The sequence below is a fragment of the Antennarius striatus genome, chromosome 8, assembly GCF_040054535.1.
Source record: "Antennarius striatus isolate MH-2024 chromosome 8, ASM4005453v1, whole genome shotgun sequence".
In the NCBI taxonomy this organism is placed as follows: domain Eukaryota; kingdom Metazoa; phylum Chordata; class Actinopteri; order Lophiiformes; family Antennariidae; genus Antennarius; species Antennarius striatus.
This window is the reverse complement of record NC_090783.1, coordinates 20287193-20312167: the sequence shown is the minus strand read 5'-3', so window position 1 is coordinate 20312167 and position 24975 is coordinate 20287193. Positions and strand designations below refer to the sequence as shown.

At 39.6% G+C, this 24975-nt stretch overlaps 2 protein-coding genes across 5 annotated transcripts; both read right to left on the bottom strand.

The window, feature by feature from the left end:
- Positions 1 to 7801: 7801 nt before the first annotated feature.
- On the bottom strand, positions 7802 to 12481 carry rnaseh2a (ribonuclease H2, subunit A). 4 transcript variants are annotated; one of them, XM_068321671.1, is made up of 9 exons: positions 12373 to 12481; positions 11984 to 12125; positions 11793 to 11864; positions 11452 to 11578; positions 11289 to 11376; positions 10330 to 10467; positions 9548 to 9635; positions 9277 to 9400; positions 7802 to 8070 (listed from the first exon to the last, which is right to left on the bottom strand). In XM_068321671.1, the coding sequence occupies exons 2-9, from the start codon at positions 12108 to 12110 to the stop codon at positions 7908 to 7910; spliced, it is 927 nt and encodes a 308-aa protein (XP_068177772.1). In that variant the 5' UTR covers positions 12111 to 12125; positions 12373 to 12481; the 3' UTR covers positions 7802 to 7907. The 4 variants fall into 4 exon arrangements, with proteins under 4 accessions (XP_068177772.1, XP_068177773.1, XP_068177775.1 ...); XM_068321672.1 differs by lacking the exon at positions 12373 to 12481 and adding an exon at positions 12203 to 12255; XM_068321674.1 differs by lacking the exon at positions 12373 to 12481 and having other exon boundaries at positions 11984 to 12196.
- A 991-nt stretch (positions 12482 to 13472) lies between these two features.
- LOC137600139 (transcription factor Sox-10-like) lies at positions 13473 to 18822 on the bottom strand. Its single transcript, XM_068321571.1, has 4 exons — positions 17484 to 18822; positions 16470 to 17131; positions 15833 to 16104; positions 13473 to 15693 (listed from the first exon to the last, which is right to left on the bottom strand). Exons 2-4 carry the CDS (start codon positions 16910 to 16912, stop codon positions 14912 to 14914), a joined length of 1497 nt encoding a protein of 498 aa, XP_068177672.1. The 5' UTR covers positions 16913 to 17131; positions 17484 to 18822; the 3' UTR covers positions 13473 to 14911.
- Positions 18823 to 24975: the final 6153 nt, after the last annotated feature.

Below are 24975 nucleotides of genomic sequence, written 5' to 3'. Positions count from 1 at the left end.
AATAATATCAAGACATTTCATTTTTTTTACTGGCATACAATTTACCAAACAACAAAATGTCTATTTTGTAAAGTTTTTTGGGATTGTATCTACAAAGGTTGACTTTCAGGCAGAGAGTGAAATTTTGAATCTCTCTCGAGTTTGTTTTTCGCTTTGTTTTTTTATGTGCTTTATAGTCTGATAATGTTTGGTATGTTTAGGATTAGCCTTTATGGGTAGAAGTATTGTGATTTTTTTAAGTGACAATATTTCTCTTCCTGTTATGTAATTTTTTAAAAATTCGATTTTGACCACCTGTCCGTGCCAAACAGACAGACAGAACAGCTGACAAATCCTGCTACCTGAGAACCCAAACTAAAATGTTCATAATGACGTGTGTTTTGTATGAGAAGTAAACTACTTACTTGTGAGCTAATAAAGCACTTTGATTTTTCATAATGCGCTTCTGCTGCTGATAATAAATGGACATCGTCTCACTGCGTGAACAGGCAGCATTGGGCTTCCATTGCTATTCCAATGAAAAGTGGTGCTGTAAATTATTGAAACTTTACACCTATCACATAAGGGACATACTGCCATACAACATCTCCCAGCTCAAGTCATCGTTCAGGAATTACAACAAATTGTGATATGAAGAGAAATATTGTGATTGCTAAACAAGAACTGCATGTTTACTGTGAGTATATTTCTAGCAAACTGTGTTTTCCCTCTGAGTCAGCCAGATGTACCATAAAATCAATGCATTTTCTGATCAATACTGAAGGAAAGTCACAAATAAGCAGTAGTGATCAAAAACATTTAAGGCCAAAGGCCATCTCCTGATGTGCACAGCCTTTGGCAGGATGACGTTTACCATTGAACAGTCTTTTAAGAAGAAAAGCCAGAAAACAGAAATGTTGGTCAAAGGTTGCCCAATGTGGGCAGAGAGAGAGAGAGAGATTTGATTTTGAATAACACGTTTATTCATAAAAGTCCAATTACAAAATGATCACGTTGTCACAAATTCCAAATCCTCACATAAAGAGGAATTTTAATAGTACTGTGTGTTTTCGGAACAAAGACACATCTAACCTTCTAATGTTTATTGAACAAAAAGAAGTTTTCTTTTTTAAAAAAAAACACAAACCAATTATCCGTTCTCCACAATCATTTCTTCTACAATCATTTCTTTTACTTTTTGCTTCAGTTTTTTTCAATCTATAACACTCTTCTGTAAAAAATGGTGAACCTGTTCTTATTTACTTTTCAAATTAAAGCTGATGCTATCCAGACACATGTTCAGGTCAGTAAAGGAATTTTCTACTTTTGCCCCTGAACCTTTTGTGTCTTGCAGGAATTTTTTTTGTCTTAAAGAGAGAGAGACAGAGAGAGACCATGGGGTCGGAGCTGCTGGTCCAACAACGTCATGATGGAGACAAATGAGAAGGAGACTTATTGACTTTTACAACAATAGACTTAAAGTTGCCTCAGAACAGACAGTCGTGACGAGCTGATTTCCGGCTGATCACTTTGCGTTTAGCCTCAGCTTTTCTTCACCCCAACCTCCAGTCTCCCAATGTCAGTCATGTCCAAAGCAAGGAGGACTCCCTCTGCTAGTGCTGTCATGTAGACTTTGTCAGAAGGAGGACCTGGACAGTTCCAGAACTACAGTATTTATTGCTGCTATCGCATACAGAGGATTTTTCATGAAAAGTCATCTCAACTCTTGAAACAGCTCTAAGATGTGAGCAAACATCAATCACCACTTGAGAAGCCAAAGATGAGGCCTTTAAATTGTTAGATTTGTGAAATATTGAATTTATTATCGTACGTGATTAAAAAGTGGCATCAAGAAAATGCAACGTCAAACCTGTAAAATCAATTTCATTTGCTCAGAAAGTGAACCGCATCCTCTTTTCAGACCGAGTCTAACACAGAACAGTTGCCATGCCAATATCCAATATAGAAAAACCAAATGGAGCAGTCATAGACTTTTCATCTTTTCACAGCCAGCAAAACACTAACAGTGACACACAATAGCAGAATCCCCTTCAAGTGGAATTCAGTAATCATTATCACACCTATGAGTTTCTATGATGTTAAAATGTCCACTGTACAACTGCAGACACTTGAAACATCAGCTTTATATATCAAAGATTCACCCAAGCTGGGATAACAAAATAATACATGGCAAAAATCTGAGAAGCTCCCCATGGAGCTGCAGGAGACATGAATTTGTTTGCACGGCCTGAGCAGTTACTCCTAAATACAAACAGAACCATATGTCCTCTGGTAAGACCATCATTTATTTACTGTTAGTTAAATTTGAATCTATGAATTATGTATTTCAGCCTGCAGTAAAGATTAAAAAAAATGTGTAAAACATCAGATTAATATCACATGTTTTATTCTCTGGTAGTTTTTTTTTCCTACCACGTCTACCATGTATTATAAAACTTTTCTTCAGGTTTAAGGTGAGATGGTACATTTTTTTTAAACATGTTGGCATCGACCCTTTTAAAGCTCACACTTATCCCACACTAAAGAAAGCACTGGAATAAACTGGAACCACATGTGCTTTGCTGTCAGCTGGTGAAAAATGATGTTTCCCAGTGACCCAGTTACCAACTTGTCTTTTGTCTCTGATACATTTAGCCAGCGCTGCCTGTCTTATTAATATTAAATAATTACTGAATGCACATGAATTTTACATATTTTTTTGTTCTTTGGGTGCGCAGAGAGTCGAGGAGGGGAGGAGACAGTGATGTGGCAGCCTTATGAGGCACAGAATTTACAGACAAAGCCTTCTTTCCGTTGCAGTCTGCTGAAGCCCTCAAAAATGATGTCACCCTTTTTCAAAGACTCCCCCAAGGGAGATCACACGGGTCAGATCTCAGCTTGGCAGGGCTCAGATTTGGAAAACGTAAGATGGTTTCTCAACAGCCACGACGGCTCTCATCTCTTGATAGGCTGCAGGTGACTCCCCTGTATTCACATCTGCTCTGGGTATGAAAAAGTACAATAAAGTATTGGTATAAAAGCCAGCATTGTTAATTTATTTTGTATGGAATTATTCTTATTGGGAGCATTGTGTGATCAGGTGCTCTGAGGATTAACAGAGTATAAAAAAATAAAATAAACCCCAGTATAATCCAGTATAATATCTGTATGTACATGTTTGTTTGATTTTTTTCACATTATGACTGCAACTAGGAGAGATTTTCTTCAGTAATTGATCTGTAGATGTTTCTCATTTATTCAATTAATAATTTTGTTTATCAGAAGTCACAAAACAGAAAAAACAGGCACAATTCCTTCAAGTCCATCATGGCTTCTTCATATGGTTCTTTTACCCAGCCAAGATATACATTTATATGTATATAATTTACACATTTGGGATGCTGAAATCAGTTTGCCGTTTTCAATTTTTAAAATATCTTTCAGATTAACTATGAAGTTTATTATTTGCTGCTATGCATCTCTCAATTAAAACGGATGCAATGAGTTGCATGGGATCATGGGAATTCTTTGACTAACGTTTGTTGTAAAAATGTTATATGCTAAAGTGCAATCACATCAATTTAAGTCATGTTATATAACTCACCAGCCTGTTGAAACCAGTGAACTTATCAATGAAGTAGATTCAGTTCTTCATCATAAAATGTGTTAATAATAAGTCTGACCCAGAACAACATTAAACTATCATTCAAAAGCCGTTACGGTTGAGGACAGCTTCTGTTAATTCAGACATACCTCATTTATTATGACTGCGCCCCAAACTGCAATTTAAAATTTCCATTAATTCAGCATCACACAGCATAAATCCTCACCAAATGATCATGTTGAGATATTTAAAGCCTTGCAGCAAAAGTGCTTCCTTTGACTTAATTAATAATGTATTATTTTGAGCGAATTAAATTAGGCAATGGTAAAATGGCTGCTTTGGAGCTTTCGGTTTGTCTCTTGTTGCTGGGATCATTGATATAGAAAATGATGACTGTGATTGTTACAATAAAATATTGAATCATAATTACAGAATGTTAATGAAACAGCGCTCTTACCAACCATTTCTTTTTTGAAATGTGGAAGAAAAAAAAACTGCTCTGAAAAAAAAAACTTGAATTCACATTTTATCGTCATTTACCATCAACTCTCTCCTCAGCTTTCCTGCAAGTCTCCTTTAAACCACTTCTCATTTGTCCTCAGCTCAGCTCTCTCTTTCCCTACGTTTCTAACCGTGTCTATGCAAAACTGGGTCACAGACTTCAGCTGTGCTAAAAGCCTCGTCTGGAAAGAGGAGCTTCTCTAAATAAAACACTACAAGACTCATCACACACACATCAACCTAACAGAGATGGAGGGATGGGAAGAGGGGGTTTCAAATTTATTTTAAACGTTTAACTGTTTATCTGTATAAATAAACATTTTCAGTTCACCTGAAACACACACACACACACACACACACACACACACACACACATAGAGAAGGGCTCCACTGAAACTAGATTTTAACCCAATATCCTTCTTGCTGTGAGACTAGTGCTGCACACTGTGTCCCTTCGACACACTGCATGTTTCTGACAGGTTACAGCTTCTGAATTTCCCATGTGAGTCACAAAGGTATACGTCGCAACTTGGATGTCAGCAAGAATCTTATTTATGTAAAGCTTCGTTTTTCCAATGAGGTATGAACACAGTGAATGTGATGTGACTGAATGTTTCTATCGCCACAGCAGCTTCACCGTGACCAATAGTTCCCTACAGTAGATTGTGTTTACATGTAAGAGCATTTAATCTCTGCTGCCACTGAGTGTAGGGAGTTATCACCAGGTAGTGAACGACTCATGTAGGTTGACTCTTCCGTTTGTTTGTTTTTGACATACATACAACCATCACTCATGCGTTGTGGTTAGAAATCAGAACGACGTGCATGATCATGTATAGATTGAGTGTCATATCAAGATACAGAAAATAAAGTCACTTTTTTCCCCCTTGAGATTCAAAACAAATTCTACAAACGATTTCCTGTATCCCTGATCCTCTTCTGTAGTGAGAGACAGGAAAGCTGGGGAAAGAACAAACAGATCCGGTCCAAATCCGGGAAGCTCCAACCAACTTAAACGGGCCAGAAAACACACACTGAGACAAATGCCTTGTACCTGTGACAACAGTAACATGGAACGCTGTGAAGCACCAAAGTCTGTTCTCAGGCCAGAATTTGCAGCTTTCACTTACCGTTGTGAAGTAAGACAAACAGAATCCACTTTAACTTCTACTTCTAGAAGTAGTATATGAGCTCCACACAGAACATGGAGACACATGGTGGGGTTAACTACCTCACCCTACAAAAAAAATCGGTCCCAGTTACAAAACCATAACGAATAAGAAAAAGATAGAGGCAGAAATTTAATAGCGTGGGCTCAAGTGGGGAAAGCTTGAGCAAAAGGCTATAAACTGAGTGAAATGGAGGATATTTGTCAGTGACCTCTGGACCCGAGAGGAGCAAAGGGCGAAAAAAGAAGACTGAATTCTTCCAAGGCCACACTAAATGTATTTCAGGTTAGTTTCCATGCTTTATTTATTTCATGCTTTACTATTATGTGGTTAATACATTTCTAAAATTTGTATTACTTGATGAGAGTAAAAATAACATTACCGAGTCACTTTTTACAAAATCTGAACAGTCAAGACCTAAAATTCTGACTATTAATTTTGGGGTGAACATGTTCAACAGGCCAGCAGAAACACAGCATTATAACACAAACTGATTGTCAGCATGTCCAGTATTAGAAGAAATACGTAGGTCAATAATCTCAGTATCAAATACACACACATGCACACACACACACACTTCATATAATACATATAATACAAACTCTGGGGTGTTTCATGTCTACAGAATCTAATAACTTTCTTATAATCCTGATTGTTCCACTGGCAGCATGACTGAGAATCAGAAGCACACCCCTCAGGGAAGAGGCCCACTAACCTTGGTGACAGACTTTTCCTCTAGCACCACCAAGAGGCCGACATTTGTGTTGCAGCAAAAATATTTTGATTTGTATTAAGTGTCATATTTACGGGATCCGTTCAAGGATCCTCCTCCAGTGGACCAAAACCGTCACTTAGTGTGAAATAGCTTCACATCAATTGAATGAATTGAACAACCATTGACGGTCGACTTTCCTTTAACTTTGGTCTAACAGCTGTTTAGTTTTTCACCAACATTCATTGATTTGTTCTCATGAGCTTTAAATTACAAGTTTATTCGAGTTTTTCATAAGGGGCAAAAACTTATAGATTTAATATTCAGTTGAAAATACATTTGAATTATGTTTTGGGGAGTAAAGAGACAACCTGAAGTATGTACAGTATTTTTTTTTAAAAAGTCAACCAGTTAAAGCTATGACATGGTACAATGACACCACGTTCATTCATGAAATCTTTCAGTGTGGAAAAGAACTGGTGCAATCCAATTAGCACAAAGAAACCAACGTCATGAAGACAAACTGGGACTGTGTGTAACACCACCAGGGATTGGAGAGCTGCTGATACCTGAGGGACCAGACTCAGTCTGATTGGGCCAGAATATAAAATGCCAGAGAATAATGAAACTGACCCAATTTTAAATTATTTTTTCTGTGATATCATCTAACAGAAAATTTAAAAAAAAAAAAAATTATATATACTGTGTATATATATATATATATATATATATTAACATCTTATGGAGAGTAGCAGAGTAGCCACTACTCTGGTTTTAATTATAGCCCATTTAGTTACTGCTGTTGTACATATTGGGGATTTTTTTTGCATTTCGTTACTCGGTGCTGCGACAAATATTTGGTCCCCTTTTCTGTTGTATATTACAAAATTAATGGAGTTTAAGGAACTGTGTACACATTCATCATTGTTTATGTATTTACGTAGTACTGCATGCTGAAATAGATCATTACCTGGCATTAGTTATCTATTTTAATCCCATTGACGCAGGAGACCCGGTTAATCAAGAGGGATTAGATGATAAACCTCAGGCGTGTTTAGATGAGCTCAGCAAAGGAACACAACAGGTCAGGACAGACAGATCCAGACACCTGCTGAGGCTTCAGCAGACCCCAGGCCAACACTTAGACTAAACATTACCATGGAGTCTGTGTCCCAGACAGTCAACACCACTGCAACCTTCAGCAGAGCGTTGCTCCCTCGGAGAACCCTGAGGGTAAACCTCAAAGGAGCCTCGTCTTATTTTGTTGGGAGCTCGATTGTAATCCTGTCTTCTTTTGGGATCTCCATTTTCGCAATGAACTGTGGGAAGAAAATGCAGGAGTCCAGAGACAAACTCAAGTAGCTGCGATTGACAAATGGATGCACCTTAATATTAACCCTCGTTAAATTTTTTTTTAACAAACCAGGTACGGCATCTATCTCTCAAATGAATGGATCTACCTTCTTCACCAGCTGCCTTGTGTCCCTGTGAGGAAGTATGATGTCATGGTGAGATACTCTCTGACTAGAGAGTCAGAGAATGATGAACTCAGGGGACGGCAAACAAAAGAATATTTCTGGAGTCTTCAGCACTCATCGTCTGAGGATGGATGCCAGACATAGTTGGGGGAATGAGAATTACACTGCAATATTTTAAAGAGGAAGGAATACCATCCAAACACATCTTCCTTTCTTGCCTGAAATTTTATACTAGTCAAGAGTTTCAAAATACTGAGGCTAAAGACAACAGATCATAACGAATCCTTTTCAGTGTCTGCTTCTGGTTGGTTAGGGGAAACTGTAACATATAACACAACCAAAGATAAAATTGGTACGTATCAGTGCTTTATTTAAACATAGAAAAATAATCCTTAAATCAATCCATATCTGTTCAAAATGTTAAACTTCTACAGAGTTCTTTTTTTCTGTCCTGTGTGTTGCCTTCAGAGGGTGTCGAGGCTCTTCAACCTCCTATCAGCGAAGAAACGGTGCGTCGGGCGAATTGCCTTCTGGGCGTTACCTCCAGCCGATGTGGTGAAGTAGGACAACATGGATTTATTGTTTTGTCGCTGCGCCGCCCTTTCGCCATCTTCCTCATCGTCATCCCTGAGGACAGATTTAAAACAACACAGATTTTTACACTCGGCTCATCGTGAAGTAAAATGATTTGCGTGGACATTAAGCGTATCCTGGATATCAAAGTCACTGCGGTTTTCACACATCAACACATACACAAGTTGTTTTTTTTAATTGTAAGTGTGGTGTTTACTTTAATAAGCCTTTCTTAAAGGCTTTTTCCACAACATATTCTGGCTTTAGGGTTATTTTCAGTTGATGCCAAGAGAATTTCGCCTCTCTCGACACTGAATTTGTTCTTTCAGAGTAAATCCCAACAAAGCAATGGGTGTTTCAACATGGACTTCTGCCACCTCTGGAATAAACTGGATGAACTGACTGGTATATGGGACCACTGTCTGGAATGACACATGACCAGTGTTTTTTGCTATAGCCTTACTTCATAATGACACAATTAAGAGCAGTATTTGGCTGATTTTAATGGGATAACGCCACAAACTCTGGGCTTATCCTGCTTCAGAGCAACGCCAGCAAACCCAGAGCTAATGTCAGGTTTAGCCCACTTTGGAGTTTTCCAGTAAAATGTCAGAGGTAAATCTCTCTTAAGCCTGCTTCTGACAGCAAGAGTTCTGGACCAGTAATCTGAGATTCACTTTATCTGACAACCGGAGGCCAGTTCTCATCAGGGACGATGGTCAAAACCAATGTTTGTCCCAGATTTTCTGGTTGTAATTTAACAGATTCAGGCTTAAAGCTCCCAAAATGCTCGCACATTTCATACACGATATGTTAAAAGTGGATAATTACATTAATGATTTCCCAACATGATAACAAAATCACGTGTGAGGGAAATCCTGGAATGCTGGGTGCTGTCCAACAAAAATAAGCACCCTAGTTTCATTCTATATAACCTTAACTGGTATATTATTGTTGTTGATTCATCATGTAATATGTGCATGTTTGAGATTAGAGAGCAAACCTAGAGCAAGTCTGCTTCAAATCACTTAAGATCTTAAACAACTTCACCCTCGGGCAAGGATATTCTGAGTCTTAACATGTATCTAATAAATTTGCAACCTCCTATCATTGTTTTAATTACTGTGATCCACCATAATTGGAGATTTTTCAATCACTACTAACGAATGATGTCTAACATACATCGTAAAAACACCTGAGTTCTGATCTGACTGATATTAAATTCTTCACATCAGCAGGAATTACAGCCTGATTCTTTACCAGTGGACGGTCACGCCCTTGCTGTCCATCAAGGTTTGGGCAGTGCTCCAACTAAATCGAACAAACTGAGGGTAACCAAACACGGGGTCCAGGTACTTCAGGAGCCACGCTTTAGTTTTGGGATCTAGAAGGGAAAAAAATGTCAGTATTAGTGCCTTATTTAGAAAATATTCATTGTGAACCAAACAGTTGATGTGCACACAAAAGCTGATTTATCTTACATCACACATGGGTGTTAAGATGGGAATTGGCTGTAGTTGCTGTTTGTTACCATTGGGGTATCCGGAGCCGTAGTCTGAATCCACCTCTCCCAAATCCTCAGCAAAGCTCCAGCTCTTTACAACACGATCTCTGGCCACCTGAAAAACATTCAGAACTCTCAATAATGAATTTTTTTGGATAATGAATTTTTCAGAGGCAGCAAAAAAACATTCTTGACAACTTTTCAATGAAAAGATATTAACATAATATCTGTGTCTGAACAAGGGACTGGAATCCGGTTTCAAACCAATTTCTAATCTACCGGATTAATTCCATTTAATTCACTCAACGCTATCTGGGGACTTGCTTCAAAATCATATTAATGCACAATGTGCAAAATACATTGATTGGAATGCATGTGACACATTGACAGTTTTTTTTCTGCAGGTATACATTCTTTTCCATCCTGCCACCTGTAGCTCCTCTCACTGTGGCTCCGGGTTTGGTCATGTTTAAACAGTAAAACAGCCCTATTTGGTGGAAAAGCTAAAAGCACCACACTCACTATGGAATCAGCAATACAGGCTTGGGAGGCATTTGAAAGGAAAAAAAAAACATTAAAAAGAAATTATAAAAAGTTTGGAATTTCTTAGCAGTGCTTTTGTTTTCTTGAACTGATGCCACAAACCCAGTTCTTTCTCTACTAGTGCAGATGATACTAGAATCCCACCATATCATCCAATAAGACTTTAGGGAATTTCACAAGCCTTTGGGGGTATAATAACATGGACTAACAAATGAATGCTAATAATCAGGAATGCCAGAAAGACAAGAGTGAAGCTGGTCGCTAACCTTGGCACAGATACTGGCTGCACTGACGATGGGGAAGAGGGAGTCCGCCTTTGGCCTCACAGTCACCTTGATACCAGGGAACAGCTTTGAAAGCTTGTCCTCATATTTGTCTGCCGGGCCGACTGTGTCTACAAATACCTGAAAAAAAAAACAGAACAAAAAAGAGCAAGCAGACAATAAAGAAGTCAATAAATTCAGGTCAATTTAAAGTATAATGAAAAATGTCTGGAATCTTGACGGTTACTGCTGGTATCAAAAAGGGTTATTTTTGTTTGTTTAAAAAAACAGCTGACTTTGAAATAAGATGGGCTGATATGACTTTAAGATTATTTAACACTTCTACCTTACTTAATGATTATTGTTCACATAGCCTGAAACATCCTCTGGCAGGATCTATACTACAAATGTTCAGGACTATTACATTGGTGGAAGGTGGGCAATATTCAGTTCAGAGAAACATGGTGAACGTCTCCAGTAATCACAGTGCTGGATTTTGGTGCTGGATCTGTTCTCGCAACGATGGAGGAGATAAAGTCACAAGCCGTCGGTGCGTCAGCTGATGGGGGGTTGGAGACAGTGATCAAAATAGCAGACATGAATTCTCGAGGAAGAAAATTTGGTCTCATTCCCACAGCAAACCACCCATATTGCACCACCTCCCATAACAGTTTCATTATTATTATATATGTAATTAACTGCTTCATTATTAATGCTCAACTCAGCATAAAATATTTTCTCTACTTGGAATGTATATTACTCTTAGAGAATATTTCACCACAAAAGAAGTGAGAGAGCAGAGCTGTTTCCAGACAGTTTTCTAAAACCAGATGAGACATGATGTTCGTCCCATGTTGAGATACAACAATGTTTGTGGCATTAAAATCTGTCTTAATGTGAATACTCCATTAATTTTGCTTTTGTAGTAAATCGTTAAGGTGGGCTTTTATTTTTTCACATACCTCTTTGAGCTGTACTCCACTGTCCAAGGCATATTGTACCAGACCAATTGCTGTATCATGTGAGAGTGAATTCAGGTTGTATTTTGCCCTTAAAAAAAGTAGAAAGGTTCGAATCAATGTGGGAATTTAAAACATACTTTGAAAAATAGCAGAGCAGAAATACCTCTGTAACATGCTGGTAGATATGGTGTTTGGGGAGAGAATTTGCAGCGCCCAGCCAATGTAACTTTTGGCTTCATTTAGTTTTTCAAAAAGATTCTCTCTTTCTGCCTCTGTTAGAGTCTTTGAATCTGAGTGAGGGACATGAGGGAGAGAGAAGAGACTAAATGAATCAGCTTGTTAGTAAAACCGAAGAATCACAAAGGATTTGATTCATTTATTAACCACTGCCAAAGGACAACTCTATGCATTACATAACATTCTCATTTAAATGCTAATCTCAGTTTTTTTAGGTGCTTTAGGAAGGTTAGACCTCTCAGTGAGGAGTGTGGGGCATCTGTTTACCTGCCACTTTCAGATCCTTTAACTCCTCGTTTTTAGAAATGGGGCAGAAACATATGCCGTACACCATCGGCCCTGGAGGACAAAACATACAAGGCGGTGAGTGCAGAAACTAGTGAAGTCTGAATTATTAAGGATGTAACTTCACTTACAGAACTAGTATTTCCCTTTTTAAATCAAGCCGAGCAGCCTACCGAGCACAGGGCCCCTGCCGGCCTCGTCGATGCCCAAACAGCAGTCCTCATTCCGGCACACAGCAGGGACGTCAGAGGCCAGCCGGCAGCTCACCGAGTTGTCCGCTTCAAATGGGCCGAGGTCCATGACGCTGATGGTAACCTGGACATAAAAGTAATATTTATCTCATGATGTTCACGAATCACTCATTCGACTTCTACGTAAACCGTGTGAATCACCGGACTAGTGGACTAGCGGTCAGGTTCTCCCTGTAAACACACGCAGGTCGCACCATTATTGACGCAAATATCTGACGTAAGCTGAAGGCTACAGGATGTTTTCACACATATTTGTGTTCTTACAAAAAAAATAACACAACTGTTAGTTGTTTACTGCATTGTTTACTTACCTAATAGTCAGTAAAAGATATATTCACAACTTCGCGATACGTTCTTGTTTATCATGCAGAGTTGGCGCGCTTGTAGTGACGTCACTGATTTCTTCTTCGTCGTTCTCATGTGTTGCGCTTTACCGCCACCTGCTGGACCGGAGTTTGGAGGTTCATCCACAGGACTGCATCCTGGTGTTGTTCTTGCACTGAAGAGAAATTTTTGTTTGCATGCCTGTGTGAGTTCTCTCCAACAAAAACACACAAAATAAGTGAAATGGTAATCCTAAACTGTCTGTGGGGGGTGTGAATGTGAATGTAAATTGGTTGTTCGTCTTTCTATGTGGTCTTCTGATGAACTGTTGTCTTGTCCAGGTTGTACCCCACCTCTCACCGAGTCAGCTGAGATAGGCTCCAGCCCCTGTGACCTTACACAGAATAAGTAGGTGTATGGATGGATGGATGTATACAGAGTAGTTATTTATATACTAAAAACGAATGAAATGTTTATATTGAACATTGGATATCTCACCATCCCATCACTTTCATAAATTCTTCCTTGTTGCCATTTTAATTTTTGATACAACCTCCCCATTTGTTTATTTATATACTTACTTACCCATTAACCCTATTTTTGCAAAAAAAAAACAAAAAAAAACAAAAAAGAAATTCACATTATGATTTAACCATACGTAGGTGAATGTGAAGGTAGGCAGCGAGTCTCAGGTGGAGAGGCAAGAGCAGAGTGAAAGGAAAGCCATGTACAAACATTCAAGTGTACTCTGGCTACCGAGCTGAAATTGGACTTGCCTCTGGCCCTTTGCACCCACCCTTCTCTCTCTCTTTCTGTCCTCCTTCACTGAAAGACTCTCTTTGTTTTTCTCAGTAACACACAGTCCTCAGCCGATAAATGCGAGGAATTAGTAGTCAATTTTAGCCTACCACAAACACACTAAACAGCTTAGGGTGGTGGGGCACTGATTGTGTCGTTATTACAGTTGTTACAGCATGTTTTCAAATTATTTTTGAAAACTTCTCTCACCAATTGCTCCACATGTTCCACCTCAGCAATCGTAAAATAATGATCTCACACAGGATTTTTTTTTTTTTTTTATAAATAAACTGATTTAATAGATGACAACAATAATATTTCAACATTACTTTTCTTGTATGGAAGCAAAATACTCAAGTGAATGTATAGTAAGCACTTAAAAAAAAACTATTCAGAATTATACAAAATGGAAGAAGCAAAGGTTTGACACACAATGCATTATTACTCACATAAAAATAACTACAAGGTAAGAGGGTCAGTATAAAACGACAAAGTATGCATCACGCAGTAAAGGTGAAGCCTGTGGTAATGACCGTTATTCACATTTCTGTAGAGGAAGAGGGATAATTTTGTAAAATATAGAAAAACCTGCAAAGATGAAAAAACATTCTTTTGCCCTACATGCAGTGCAGCATGGTCATGCATATGATTCTAATCCTTAAGTAGGACCCAAAGCTGACCAATTAACTGAAGAGATTTGGGTGAGACTTTGTACTTATAGATTTTAACTCTTTTATTCAATAAATCAGATGTGAATCAGCAAAGTTCCAAGCATTTATATAGAAAGAAAAAACTTTAGTGGAGGTTTAACGTTCTGACCTTTTGAATACATTTTTATTTTATCTGGATTCTAGAGTCAGTTCCTTTACTATTGGCACAAAATGAATAGTTTTGAGGTAAGAATGTCCAAGACTGATGAGCTGAAATAAATCTTTAAGAGCTCTCTTTCCCTCGCTTTTTCCTATTTTTCCCATTAAAAGCTTAATTCTTCCGTGAAGTCAACATAAGGAAGGGACATCGATACAGACTGTTTAGAGAAAGAAAAAAAAAGGTTACGATAAAAACGAACCCCAGCAAGCATCTCGTTGAAACAAAACATGCTTTTCCCAAAGCAGTGGTGCAGATGAATTAGTGTGAATCTGTATGCATCAGTCCCAATAAAGTTACACCCTAAGATATCAACAATGACAATAAACGTTCTACTCATATAAAATAACACAACATCAAAAACATCTGCTTTAGTTTGGTTAATAAAATCTGATTATGTCAGTCTAACCCCGTCTTCTCTGGGTCAGTCGGTGCCTTTCATCAATGACACGTCTGTTCACCCTCAGCATCTCGCTCCTTCGCTTCTCGCACACGTTCTGTAAATCTCAACTTATAACTTTACGATGGCACACATTTGTTAAGATTTTATTCATTTTTGACTCTTTCTCAGTGATTCACACGTCAAACTGCGTGAGTCTGTGGCTGTTATTTTAAAATGTATAAGGCTTCGTCGATACATCTTGCATTATATTGGCTAAAAAAGTAAAAACCTCTATCATGACATCAATATGGCACAGGCACACAAGCACACACACACACACACACACACACACACACAGACAAACAGACAGACAGACACACACACACACACACAAGCACATGCTGACATTTATGCACACCCACAGACACAATGATCCACTCACACACTTCCCATGTTTCCCTCTGCTCAGCTGGTCTCCCTCAAGGTCTTGTGAGTGTGGTGTAAACAGGCTGCTCCCAGTGTGTGGGGCTGTGAGAGGGGGCCACGCTAGAGGGATCTCCTATGGTAGTGTACAGAGGCCTCTGTGTAGGGCCCATGTAGGAGAAGGCTGAGTACAACCCAGGGGCTTGGCTGGAGTGGGCATAGTACGCCCCGGGGGACTGGTGCTCTCCGTACTCAAACTGAGCCCTAGAGGCCAGTGAGGGGAAAGCAGAGCCGTAGTGAGGAAGGCTCAGTGGGGTGTAGGTGACATGGGTGCCTGAGGAGGGGGAAGAAGACGCCTCCACGTAGTGACTACCGGATGCAGACTCGCTCTTGATCTGGGCTTTGGACGGGTCGGACGAGGATGGCGAGGCCTGCGGCTGCTGCTGTTTGGAGAGCCAGGCGGAGTGGCCGCTGGCAGCAGCCAGGGCGTAGGCGTAGGACGAGGCTGAAGATCCAGCTGCCGAAGCCCCCGTCGCGCTCTGTGGGTGACCGTTTGGAGGAAGGTACTGGTCAAACTCATTCACGTCAAACGGCTCTATGTTGGACATCACCTCGTGGCTGATCTCTCCAATGTCCATGGTGCCAAAATCGATGTGGGGTTTATTGCTTGATGACGGACCACCGGATGCCCCTTCCGCCCCCACCCCAAGGGCTCCTCTAGAGCTCCCCGATCCTCCAGCCGCTCCTGCTGCCCCCTCCCTCTTGGTATCAGACAGCTTACCAGACTGGAGCTCTGTCTTTGGGGTGGTGGGAGGAGTTGGTGGGCTGTGACCCTGACCTGGTGAAAAGAGGAAAACGGTGAGGTGAACTTTGGGCATCATCAAATTATGTTTGAAATTCCAGCGCAGGTCTGTCTTGAGATGTCAAATAAAATCTCTTGTTGTCCAAACACTGGAACCTGCATGTGTGCCACCTACCAGCAGGATGGTGATGGTGATGGTGGTGGTGGTGAAGGTCACCCAAGGGGGACCCGGCCCCACTGCTGTGGTCCAAATGGAGGGTTTTGTAATGCGACTGGGAGTGACTGGCCTCCCCTTCCCCCTGGCTATCAGACTCACTGGCAGGCGCTAGTTTGCCGTTTTTGCGTCTCCGGGGCTGGTACTTGTACTCCGGGTAGTCCTTCTTGTGCTGCTTCCTCAGCCTCTCTGCCTCCTCGATGAATGGCCTCTTGTCGCTCTCGTTCAGTAACCTGTGTGGGGGGGGGGGAGAAGGGAGGGATTTAGTGTCGTGAGTCAGTTGAGATAGAAGTAAAAGTTTCGTAGAATTTTCTTTAAATGTGTCCAAATATATTGTCCGTGCGTAATGGAATGAATAAATAAAGGGAAAGTATAACTCTCCGTTTACATTTTGTTTTTTATTAGAATAAAAAAAAAATACACGACTGAGCAGCGAGTTTTTTGGTTCTATATAATTTGCCAATTTTCAAAATGTGAGGTCGGATTGTGGCCTCTAATCCGTTCTCATCATGTAAACGGATTTATATTTCATGCGTAAACTACACAGAAAATGCACTACCGTGTGTCTACTGTTCAATTTATGGAACAAAATACAAACCTCCACAGTTTTCCCAGGGTCTTGCTGAGCTCCGCGTTGTGCAGGTGGGGGTACTGGTCGGCCAGTTTCCTCCTGGCTGCTTGCGCCCACACCATGAAGGCGTTCATGGGCCTCTTGACGTGGGGCTTTGCCTTGTTTCCGTTGTTTACGCGCACTGGCATCGGCACTAGCGTCCAGTCATAACCATCCAGCACCTGACTGACCGCCTCCCTGATACCGATGGGGAAACGATCGTCTTCTTCCTCTGATTTCCCCCCAGATCTGCCTCCATCATCCCCGCTGCCATCCCCGACGCAGAGCGCGGTGAGCTGCGGAGGCGCAACGGACAGCGGGGAGTTCTGGTTCGGTGGCGCACCGGGTTGAGTCGGTGACAGTGAGTGGCCATCGTCGGATCCTCCGGGACTCAGTTCCGCCTCGGACAGGCTGTGCTCCTCGCCGGACATTTTATTACACTTTTAAGTAGTGACAAGACAACAGTCAAACTCAAATTGTGTTTTTAAGAGACAGAAAGAACTTCCAACTGTTCACTGTAATCAGATAAGTTGTTTGGAGTCCGACGATCCAGTTACTGACTTCTCTCAAGGAAAGCCATACTGCTGCGTAAAAGTGTCCAAATCCTTTCCGCCGCCGGATGGAAATCCGTTTAATAAAAGGGGTTAAACCTAAGAATCAAATCAAATGTAAGTGAAATCAGCACAAACAAACAAAATTGTTTTCTTCTTCTTTCGCCTTAAATTCAACAGGTTAGGATATTTAACGGACTGAATGAGAGCGTCCGGCCGAAAGTAAAAAATCCGCTGCGTCCGTTGCTGATAATCATCACGGTGATAATTATGCTTTAAGGACAAAGAGCCGCATACACAAATTAAAACAGGTCGTTGACAATTGATAAACGCAAAAATTAACGTTATTTCTCTTCCAATAAGATTAATGCGATAACACATAAATTTATCTTTTTTTTTCTAGAAGAAATTCCGTTTAAAAAAAAAAAAAAAAAAATTTTACACAATTTACCAGTTTAGGTGTCCAGTGGTTCAACATGGGAGTGCGTGTGGCTGACTGTGGAGCCGATGAATGGTTGCTCTGTGTGGCAACGCCGGAGCTTAAAGAGCGCCTTGTGAGGAGGACTGGGAGGAAAAAAAAAAAAAAAAAAAAGTGATTGAAAGTGGAAAACATTCCCAGAGAGGCGGCATTCCACCACACAGTCAGCCCCTCCCCTCCAGCGCCAAGTCGTGTTCCGATTGGTTGTCTAATTATCCCGCTGCTCTTGATTGGACAGGAGAAACGCACTGTTAATGTCCGTCTGACCGAAGAGGTGAGATTTTACATCGGAATAGTTTAAATGGCTACAGTGCGTCCATTTAGAGGCCGGAGAAGGCCATCTTTGTTGGACGTGTCGACATGTTACATGAAACAAATAAACAATCCTGAGGAGAGTTATTGCATCGTGTGATCACCTTCCTAAAAAAAAAAAAAAAAAAAAAAAAAAAGGAGAGAATAAACCCGCTGAAATTTAGTTGGACTTTGATTGGACCAAATTCAGTTTTATATTTAAAAAAAAACCCCACAAAGTTTACAGTGTCCAGTTACAATATTTGTATTGCTGTAAAATTCTTACAAAACTCAAATCCACAAATCAGTAGCCTGAATTATTTAACTGAGTTTGAATGATAATCAACAGAAAATACAGTAAACCATGAAGAGGATGGGTAAGTAAATCTTTCAAGATAAACAAACGATTAGTGATGAATTTGGAACGGAGTTTTAAAAGTGAAAAGAGTAAAGGAATATCAACTAACTGTAAGTCTCTGAAGGGCACCCGGTAGGGCGCACACTTCCAACATACGGTCAAGGTAAGGGCACTTAAATGAATCCCGAATATTTTTTCCGAAGTGGTCCAGAAGGCCGATAAAAAGCAAAATAAATATAATTTTGAGAAATAAATCCATCAGTTTGGGTTTTTCCTGCCTGAACGCGTCACAAACAGTTCATGCGTAATAATACAGAAATGGCGACAAAAATCCTTTCTGGCAAAGTCAAAGAAAGTGAGAATAACCTCCAACTTTTAACGAGCTCTATGCCCAATCGTCCATTAAGTGTCATCAGATGATGTCTTGTTGTTTTACTATAACAGAAAACAACCAGGATGATAATATAAACGCCTTGTTGGAGAGAAAGTAAGAAGGAAACGATTCCATCAAAGTGGGCAAAACATATTCCACAATTTGAAATGTAACCACAGAGAAAATGTCACACACTTCAGTGACGTTTGAGTGATCAATAGTTTTGTGGTTTGATTCCATAAACGATTTCCAAATATGTGATGCCATGGCCCATTATAGGGACGAAGCATTTTGTTTCTCAAACCTCATGTTTCAACGTTGCTTTTACCTCATATCTGAAACGTGTGATTGTTTCATTCAAATAAAAAGAGATTTGTTTTTCAATCTGACGACAGATGAGTTTAACATTCTCTTTGACCCGTTTTAAATGGCTGGAATTACTGACGGAAATGAAAATGTAGGTATTAAACCGACTCCTTAAGACTGACTAATTCTTAGGGGGGAAGAAAAAAATCCCAGTTGGTCTTTTCCTTATCAATCGATTTACGATGTTGGAATTTTCTGCGTAAAAAAAAAAAACCAGACTGACGCAGTGAGAAGGCTGTTTTTACACTTCATGCTGTTGAAGCATGGCCTGATGGGAGGAAAATCGACTTCGACAGCATCTGATATTCTCTCTCTCTCACCCCCCCCCCCCTCTCTCTCTCTCGACACACACAATGAATCCAACAATAACCCCTGTGTGTCTTTTGCCTCTCATGTCGGGCGCGTCTCTCAGTTTTCTCCCTCTCTCTCTCTCCTCTTTCTTTGCTCTCTTTGTCTTCATCTCAGGTGAATTGTGGCCATGTGATCAAACGCCCAAGCCTCTATCCATTAACCCTAGTAAATGAAAAAATGGGGAACAAAAAGCAGTTTTGTGCTGCAAACATGGAAAAAATTGATAACAGAGAGCGATGTGTGCGTCTTTCTCCCCTTATGCCCGAGCATAGACGCTCACACACAGAAAACACCCGGCAGCAGACGCGCAGGGATCTCCGGTCCTGCGCTCCGATTCTTTTACATCCTAACAGCTCCTGGATTTAGGCCTCTGGAGGTGCTGATAGGGCTGTGTTGATGAGATGAAGGGGGTTAGTGGTGGTGATGTTGGTGGAGGTGGTGGTGGTGGTGGTGGAGTGGGTGGGGTGGGGTGCACCTTCACGCTGCACCCCACTGAACCCGGAAAGTCTGCGTTGCTGCAAAGCCCTCTGAGGTTTGTAAAGTGAGTGTTTGTTTTTTTTTGTTTTTTTGTTTTTTTAAATCTGTAATTTGCTGATTGTAGTTTGACAGAAAAATGTTTCGAGAATCGCTCTTTGGTTGTTTCTGACCAGAGGGAGCTGCGGTTTTACGGAGTGTGTTTTAGTTAGTTCGGCTCCATGCGCAAAGGGCCCCGGGGAGCCTGTCAGACACATCTAGGTGTCATCCATGCCACCATGCAGTCTTTTCTCTCTGGAAACATCCACCCTAACGTTTAAAAATCTCTATTTGGACTGATGTCATCAGTATTAATCTGCATCTGGATACCGAACTTTCCTGTAGGACTCCTGAACCAGGCGTGAGCTGACAGCGAATTAATTCATATCGTCCGTTTCATGAGTTTATTCCATTTAATAATTGGGCCAAAGGCACATTTTATTTCACACTGTGGCTTTTAAATTCAAGTTTCACTATTTATAAAAAAAGTTTTAGTGAACGGTGTGTTTTAAAGTTTAGTGGTGAAAATATTGATTCGAAACGAAAGAAAGCTCCAGGGGCAAAGGAGTTAGAAATTTGAGGATTAAAATTTATTTTGTGTCCAAAAAAACCCCCAACAACAACAACAACAACGTGAATGGGATTTATTAATAGAAATTTTGGATCATATCTAGTAAAAATAATTTGTATTTTCTCTTCTTCTGCTTTCATTATTTCTTATGCTCACTCTTTTAAATGATCGAGTATTTGTTAAATTTTTTCAAGAGAACAATAAGGTTTTTATTATATAGCATCTACTATTTATGTTATTAATAATGTGTAGTTTCCAGTAAACTTTTAGACCTATAGTGAAATAGACTGAAGACACAGCAAAGCTTGAGATATTACTTAAAGGCGTCCGATGTTTAAAAAAAAATGTTTTTTTCAATATCTTGAATATTTCTCAAAACGAATGAAATGCATAGAACGAGGTAAACGTTTAGGATTTCTCTTTATTGAGTATTTTAATTTTTTTATGTATCTCAAAGGCCTCAAAAAGTTGGTTCTACGGTCTTTAGCAGAGGCATTTGTTTGTAATACTGACTGAGAATGTCAAATTTATCGCTGTTAGTAATAAAGTAAAGTAAAATAAAGGAAATACCTTTTCATGAGTCCTTCATCTGTTACCGTCCAGAAATAGAACGATTTATTTTCTAGAAACTGATCTGCATGTCTCTAAATTCCAGTTTGTCCTTAAAATTATTTCGTTTTAAACTGTTTTATATTTTCACTTCGCCTGCTTTTCTTATCACACATCTGCGTATTTAGTTTAGGTGATTCATTGAAAGCTATTCGGCCAAAATGATTAATTTCAAAAGTTGTAACTGGTCAGTGTTAGTAAAACAGAGCAAACAGAGTTTATGATAAAAAAAAGAGGAGCACCCTGACTCAATGAGGTGGGACAGTAAATCAATTTGTATAATTAAAATGGGTCACTGATAAAAAGCGCTGTATAGGTTATGTCTCGTAATGGCAACAATAAAATAAATAAACCAAAAAATGAAGACATAGAATTCAGGGTGAAAAAGTGTGACTTTCATGTTCTTTGAATGTTATTTTGATGTCCAAAAAAGTCTTTCTTTTAACATCCAAGGCTTTTTAAACTGCAAACAGTTTATATCACATTTAAACATTCAAATTTTAAGCGTTGGTGTGTAACATTTCGGCACAATAAATTAAAAAAAACCTGTTAAGTGCTTGTTTTTATAAAGATATAAGCCGACTTGATTTTAGCGACTGAAACAACCTGTGGATAACCTGTCACCAAAGAATCACATATAGAAATCACATTATTCAAGTGGAACTGGAATAATGGCATAAAATGTCAGTCTTGTTTTCTTCATGCTGTTTCAAGCTTAAATGCATTTTCAGACATTTCTGACATCTGTGGCCTGTACTTTTCTATCTTGAGCCTTGGGGAAGCTGAGACTTGTAAGAAAATAGAACTCACATGTTTCCATCAGTCCCTCAACTAACCTGCCATGTGACCACAGTAACGGGCTTCTCTGTGGATACACAGACCACTGGGTCACAAGAGTCTGTTTCCTGCTGGTCCTGCAGGAGAGGTTGGGAAGACACAATCTCATGATCAGCAGAGAGGTCAAAGGTCATGACCATCAAGGGAGCTGTCAAAGAGTCAGGCTTCAGGTGCATGCATGTTGATTTTTGGGGCGGACTTCTTTCACATGTAAATCGTACATCCCATGTCTGTAGAATATTTTGGTTTGGATTATTATGGATATAGGAAAGACAGAACGATCATTCATTTTGTCCGTCATATTCAAGCAGTTCTGAGGGGAAATTCCTCATATCTGACAATGAATGGAATGAAAGAGTCAGACAGAAAAAAGACAGACATGCAGATAGTTTTAGAGAGAGTGTGAGACGGCTGCAGATAAGGGAAGCATGTACTGCGGTCAAGCATTCACATGCTAGGTCACATTCTGCATTAAACTGATGTATAATTAGTGGAAAGTATTCATTCCCATCTCAATGGGCATTTTGGGCCTGAAATGAATGGAGTCTTTTGTTCTGACTGATAACAAATTTGACAAAACGTTCTGAAAGTCAATGTCAGAAATGGTCCAGAACCGTGTTTTTTTTTTTTTTTTTTCCATCTCAGGATCTCAGGATGCAGGTTGAAAAATATCCATTTATAATATGTTTTTTTTCTGTTGATGTCATGCTTTTGGTTGTTCCTTCACATTTTCTTGGTTTGTGATAAACACTGCTTAATTCATGACTGAATTCTCTTAGGGTATGTTTGAAAATCATTAGAGTTCAGTGGTCGTGAACGGGGAATTCCAGCTCTGTAGCCAGATGAGCTAAACTTCATGTGATTCAAATATTTTGACTCAGTCATTCGTACTGTACATCCCATTAATTATCCCTCATCTAATGTCTTATAATGAAGACATGGCAAAAGAAGTGGGAGACAACATTTCCATGACTCCGGGGGCTTTGTGCCAAGAACGTTCAGTAACAAAAGATGACTAGAAGTCATCTGAAGTATTTGCACATGGCTCAGAATATAAAAGACATGGTTTGTGATAACAGGTCATGAGCAAAATTTGAATCATGGAGGATGCAACAAGTGGCTAATGCACTTATTTGATTTTTGAATTATGTTGGAAGCAAATGGGCAAAATGATCAAAGAGGGCATTGCAGGTGTTTTCTGGATTTATCTATCATGCCTCCTTTCTGTTGATGATGCAGTGACACGCCATCCATAGGGATGAATAAAAAATGATTCTCTATCCGACCACTGCCTCGCCTTTCTTTGCCCATTTTCACCCTCTAAATTAGTGCAGCTGCACCACACTTAAATGGGTCCCCCTCTTTTTTCTCTGGGAGTGTATGTCACCAAGCATGAATCCTCTCTTTGTGCTCCATCTGCAGAGTTTCCCTCCTCTATGGTTTCTTGCCTTCTTCGTCTCTTTTATTTGGGAGAGAGGGGCTTCGGTTGTGATGGTGGCAGCACTGGTGAGGTGGTGGCGGTGGTAGTGATGGTGGTGGGGGCAGCAGTGAAGGGGGTGGGGTGGGGTGGGGGGTAACTTGTTGGACCACATTCCTGTGCAGCTGTGGAGGCTGGTGCAGGATGGGGGGCGGAGGGCAGAGCAGGATCATCATTGCATTGCAGGGCATCATGAATGGCCTATTGTTCTGGGTTTTGCTGTGTCCGCATCTCTTTGTGACAACTTCAGCCTAAAAGAGAAATGGAGGAATTGGAAATGAACAACTGAGTGAAGGCATATATTATATTTTTTTATTTAAAAGTCAATTCAATTTCTGATGACATAAAAAAGCAATAGTGAGCGAGAAATTCTTGAAAATAAGTTTTTAAAAAAAACGGACATATTTGTGTGTCTGACTCAGACTCAGAAGGATGGTGAAACTTGGTGATGGTCATGATAATGAAGAAAATAGGGTGATGGCGATGTAGACAATGGTGGCCTTCATATTGTGACTATGACGATTTTGCCCGTCGGTCATACGTGCATCACGTTGTTTAGTCATGCATTTGTGTCGGTTGTTGGCAACATTTAAAATTCCTCCCTTGAGCAAGTTGTACAGACAAAATCAGCAGTTACAAATATTTCCTCACTTAATTGTACAAATATGCTTCTGCTGATATTGTTTTCCTGACAGATTTAATCTGCATAACACCATGCAGATGTTTTGTTTAACATTTAGTATTTCTGTAATGAGCAGTTACTCTCTCTGTCTTATAACTTATAATAAAGAGTAGATTTGGAACATTTGGACTTTGGATTTTTGTTAGTTTGTGTTTGAGTCACTGATTTATTTTTTATTCTGGATTGTCAAACATCGTACTTGGCTGTGATTGAATTGTTTAAGATCTTAAAATCATGTAAATCAAATAAAAGAAACAAAGGAGTAGGTTTTGTAGTTTATATAGTTGGAACCACAGAATTTAGAAATATGTTTCTACTTCTGCATAGAACTCAGTTTTCTGTTGGAATACTAAAGTTCGTGTTGACTGATTGATGGACAAATGATGTAATTAGCCTGAATACTTCATTTATAACCTAACCAACTTTTTCCACCTTCTTGTTGTCATTATAAAGTCTTTGGTATAGAAAACATCATCAGAACAAAAATGTCTTAAACTGGTTTGCATGAATTGTCTAACGCTGTTCAATATTTCTGTCTTTTGCACATTTAGATCTTGTTAAAGCATCTTTGTTGTGTGTGTGTGTGTGTGTGTGTGTGTGTGTGTGTGTGTGTGTGTGTGTGTGTGTGTGTGTGTGTGTGTGTGTGTGTGTGCTTTTTCTCACAGTATTATTTTGTGAGTTGCACCTGAATATTTCACTTCTGTTTAATTCTATCACACCTTTCTTTTTTTTTTCTTTCTTTTTAAAAAAAAATTTAATCACTAAAGTCTGGGAGTTGCTTAAACTTTTGCCAAAGCAAGATATTAAATACTCTTCTGTTTGTAAAAGAAGTTAAAAAAAGTCTTCATGTTTTCGATAATCAGAAAAATGGAAACCCAGATGTCACATATTTTATCTGGTATGTTGTAATACTTCTCGGGCATAAACTGATGTTAAACCACAAATAAAGTGATATTTTTATAAAAACAAAAGTGTCCTTGTCTTGATTTTCATAACAACGTTTAAATTGCATTATTGAGAATAACTAATAATCCAAT